Genomic DNA, 4,258 nt, shown 5'->3' on the forward strand with positions numbered 1-4,258 from the left:
CACCAAGTGTGTTGTGAAATATATTTTAACAATGTATAGTAGTATAATATGTAAATATTTATTTTTATAAAAGTGTATAGATATAATATAAACAGAGTTTAAAAAAGTGAATAATTTAATTATATTATAGATATATAATATAAATAGAGTGTAAAAGGACAGTGAATATTTATTGATCTATGAAATATATTAGTTTTGGAGGGAAAAAATTGTGAGGATTAACCATAAACTGACACGTGTCTACATTTATTTTACTTTATTAGAATATGTAAATTTATAATAGACGAGTTAATTTCGAACTAAACTTGAGCTTTTTTAAAAATGTTAAGAACCCGAATCAGTTTTTCAAAATACAACTTTAAACAAGTCGAGCTTAAGCTCTCGCAATTCAAAACAAACTCACCTAATAACCAAAGTCCAAATGTCGTATGTTACCTAAAAAATGTGTGATATTATATAAATTTGATTTTTATATTACACTAGTTTGAGGCCCGTGTATTACACGAGTAATTGTTAAAAGTTTTATACTGTAACCATTAAGTGAAATATAGTTAACAAAATGATCATATATTTTATATGGTTACAATTTACATTAAAATTACAAAAATTACATAACTAAGATTACACAAATATGTTACAAATAAGTAAAACTTCCATTGTACACTACATTTGTGATTGTATTGGTTGGTACACATTGTTTATCACATATCAAAATCTTTAGTCTATGTCTACTTATAACTCTTGATAAGAGAACATATAGGTATGCTTATAACTCTTGATATAGGCACGTATAGTTGTGAGTGTGACAAATAAGATTCTTTAAGTGCATGCCAACCCTAAATAAATGATAAAATATCTATGAAACTATAAAAAAAATATTCATACACATAAAATATCATACATTTTAATCAATTAATATAATATCATTTCATCTACTCATGTTTATTCCAAAAACATGATTATCCAAAAAAACCAGATTACCTGAATTTTGATTATATAGTCATCGTTATAAACTTTATAATTTGAAATTGATTTATCATGATAAATTTGGTGTCATTAATATTCTGTGTATGACAAATTTTTACTTGATTTATATTTTACAATTAACAATTGTATAATCAAGCAACATATAAAACCAGAAATTAAAATATAACAAAATGATTTTTTTCATTTCATGTTAGTGAAAACTGACAAAGAAATACTAACCTTAAAGTCATGTTCAAATAAAAGTGATTATTCTGAGTTAGCAGGATATATAATAGGTATTCTCCATGTTTGTAATATTTATACGAAACGTTTGGAGAAAATAAAGAAAATACACATTTTTATGAGTTCAAATTACACATTGTTGCTCGAATCCGAGTTTAAAAAGACAATTTGTAGTTTACCATACAAATCCAAATTATTCGATAATGATGCACCTTTTATTTGCTTTAATTTTACTTGTGACTTTAAAATTTTATTCTAACAAACCTGCAACATCAATTTTAATATTTATTTATTTTCATATTTCACCATTAGTGTTAATGAATGAATCGATTAAGATTTACATGTAATAAAAATAAACTTGAATCTCATATATTGAAATAGCTTAAAAGATAAGGGTTATATACTGAAATAAATGAAAAAAGGTGATGACGGCTATGAGATTGACAAGTAACAAAAGTAGGTAGTATTTTATTAGAAGAGAGATTTAAACAAAATATTATGATTTATTTGTCATGAGATTTGGGTTCCACCGTCATGAATAGTGTGCGGTGAACTTGACTTTACTCTTTGAATATGTTGCAATAAAAAACTGTCATTATTAAATTTTGGTGTTTGAGAAGCAACTGATTCTCCCCTCCAGATCTGATCTCAAATCCACATTGCAGGCAGGCTGACCTAATTCAATTCTGCTTTCCAATTCCATTTTGTATACTCTTCATCTGCCTACTTTTCACTTGCGATTCATGCCTAGACCTCAGATCTGCAACCATCTGTTTATACTGCTGCTTTCTTTTACGGTTTTTCAAGTTGATAATCGCTGATTGATAGCTTGTCTTATCGATTATCTGTTTTGCAACGAATTAATAATATTAATATGGCCGATAGTTTGAGAATTCAGCTCCTGAAAGCCTTTTATTTGCTTAATAATGAAATCGCCGCTCACTCAGTTAGTTTAGGCGAGCATTCGTGTTGACCGCTTGTTTCAGATTAATGCATGTTATTTAGGTGGATGAACTTAGCTTGAGTATGCTTCTAGGGTTTCTTTGTTAGTTTAAGTCATGTAAAAGATCTTTTTAGGCTTTATCTTCGCGTTTATAATGTTGACAATTTTGGTATAATACATCTTCAGGTTAATGGTTGTTTTCATTTTCAGAACTTTGGTTGCGAGAGTGTTGTGACTTTTGTTTCGTATGTATGCACAACGTAAATTGTTTGCGCTTTCATCATGTTTTCTGAATAAAAAGTGTTCGATGACATCACTAAAATCGCAATACCTTTTGAGTCTTGATCTATTTGTGTAGGAACTAGGAAGTAGGAACAGCTTCAAACACACCTTAAAATTTCATATTAGTTTGATAAAACACTTCAGATTTCATACTTGTTTGATAAAACACTTAATATTTTACATTTGTTTATTACATTAAATTAAAATCATTTAGATGACTACTATAACCTCTTCTTCTGTATATACTTTGAACTCTCATAACTTTTATGCAAGTTTTAAGGAAAAATGTGTACATTTGATATCATGATTTTGTTTTGGTAAATATGATATCGGGCAATTTTAAGGCGGATATATGAATTATGAAACTATCCCATTGCAGAGATCATGGGCCGTGGTGTGAGCAGTGGTGGTGGGCAGAGTTCACTAAACTACCTTTTTGGAAGTGGTGAGGAGCCAAAGCCCGCCACCGTGTCCACAGGCAATGCACCCAGCCAGGTCCAGGCTGCCGCTGCTACTGAGTCGCCGCCTAAACCTGCGGTCACTGTGACACCGCCAGATGTTACAAAACAGATTCCAGCTGGCATCCAGAGTAGCAAGCTTAACAACTATATCCGAGCTGATGGTCAGAATACTGGCAACTTCATCACGGTATGACTTTGTTTTATTTCATTTTTGTTCTACTTATAATCCTTTCCTAACCATTTTTTTTATAAGTTTACCAGCTCAAATGTTTATACAGAATGAGGTTTTATTATATGTACATACTTTTAAGTACAGAACCATATAATGCGTATACAAGTTGAGGTTCCAGACTTCCAGTATACTGGATAATGCTGTTACATAACTCTTTTATGTATTTCAATTAAACCAACAAGTTTTTGCAGTTCTTTACTTATAATTGATTGTGTCTAGGGTGAGGTTCATTACAGAACACTAAGTTATTGCGGGAACAAAAGGAACAATAGCCTAAATTGTCTAAAATTTTATAATCATGGTTCATATTTTTTTTTAGTTTTGTACTTACATGCAAATGTGTATGTTATGCACATAAAAACCGTCAAACCAGTGTGTTCATATGTTTTTAGGTAATATAGGTTATATACATAAACAGAATGTGTTCATATTCATTCTTTTTTTTTTAAATTAGTTTTAAGAGAATGTAGAACATTGCATTTCATCCATTTTCTTATAATTTGGACATTGCTAAGATTGAAAAAAATGAACTTACTACTTTTGTTATGTGTTGCATTATGTAGTATAGTTGCAAATTGCAATATGATACACATATATAAGCACAATCTTTACAATCTTGATCATGTACAGGATCGTCCTTCAACCAAGGTGCATGCTGCTCCGGGGGGAGGGTCTTCACTGGGTTACCTGTTTGGTGATGGAAGTAAATGATATTGTTGGTGTAGCAGTATAATAATATATAATAATTTCTAGTGTTTGCTGTTGGTTTGGATCCCATGTGTGGTTTGTTGGTTTGGATCCCAAGTGTGGTTTGAAGAAATCATTGTCGTTTGTGGTAACTTTTGACATTAAGAAATTGTAATGGGTTTAAATAGACCATTTTAAAAATAATATAGAAATGGGTTCGGGTCAGAATAGGTTGGTTCATCTTGTTTGAGCCGCTAGTTTTTTTGTCCTGAATTTCAAACCAATCATTCGATATTAATAAATTACCTGGATCTTGCTTATTTTAGTGATGCACGATTATTATCATGGCTAAGACGTCTTTAAAATCTATTTTGCGATTACTCTCTGCTTACGTTTTAAAGTGTACATTTACTGGTTCTAGTTTCCAACCGGAAAAGGTACGAT

General features: G+C 30.4%; 1 protein-coding gene across 2 annotated transcripts; it reads left to right on the forward strand.

Annotated features, from left to right (window-relative positions):
- The first annotated feature begins 1,752 nt into the window (after window positions 1-1,752).
- On the forward strand, window positions 1,753-4,042 carry LOC143598394 (protein SPIRAL1-like 2). 2 transcript variants are annotated; one of them, XM_077076622.1, is made up of 3 exons: window positions 1,753-1,874; window positions 2,814-3,082; window positions 3,758-4,042. In XM_077076622.1, the coding sequence occupies exons 2-3, from the start codon at window positions 2,819-2,821 to the stop codon at window positions 3,836-3,838; spliced, it is 345 nt and encodes a 114-aa protein (XP_076932737.1). In that variant the 5' UTR covers window positions 1,753-1,874; window positions 2,814-2,818; the 3' UTR covers window positions 3,839-4,042. The 2 variants fall into 2 exon arrangements, with proteins under 2 accessions (XP_076932737.1, XP_076932736.1); XM_077076621.1 differs by lacking the exon at window positions 1,753-1,874 and having other exon boundaries at window positions 2,781-3,082.
- The last annotated feature ends 216 nt before the right edge of the window (window positions 4,043-4,258 follow it).

Source organism: Bidens hawaiensis, unplaced genomic scaffold (assembly GCF_021521415.1).
Source record: "Bidens hawaiensis isolate Kalapana, Puna unplaced genomic scaffold, B.hawaiensis_p1.1 tig00050057_1, whole genome shotgun sequence".
NCBI lineage: Eukaryota > Viridiplantae > Streptophyta > Magnoliopsida > Asterales > Asteraceae > Bidens > Bidens hawaiensis.

Coding starts and splice junctions, on each gene's coding strand:
- LOC143598394 (XM_077076622.1), top strand. CDS start 2,819: ATGGGCCGTGGTGTGAGCAGTGGTGGTGGGCAGAGTTCACTAAACTAC. Junction 3,083..3,757: donor ATACTGGCAACTTCATCACG/GTATGACTTTGT, acceptor GATCATGTACAG/GATCGTCCTTCAACCAAGGT.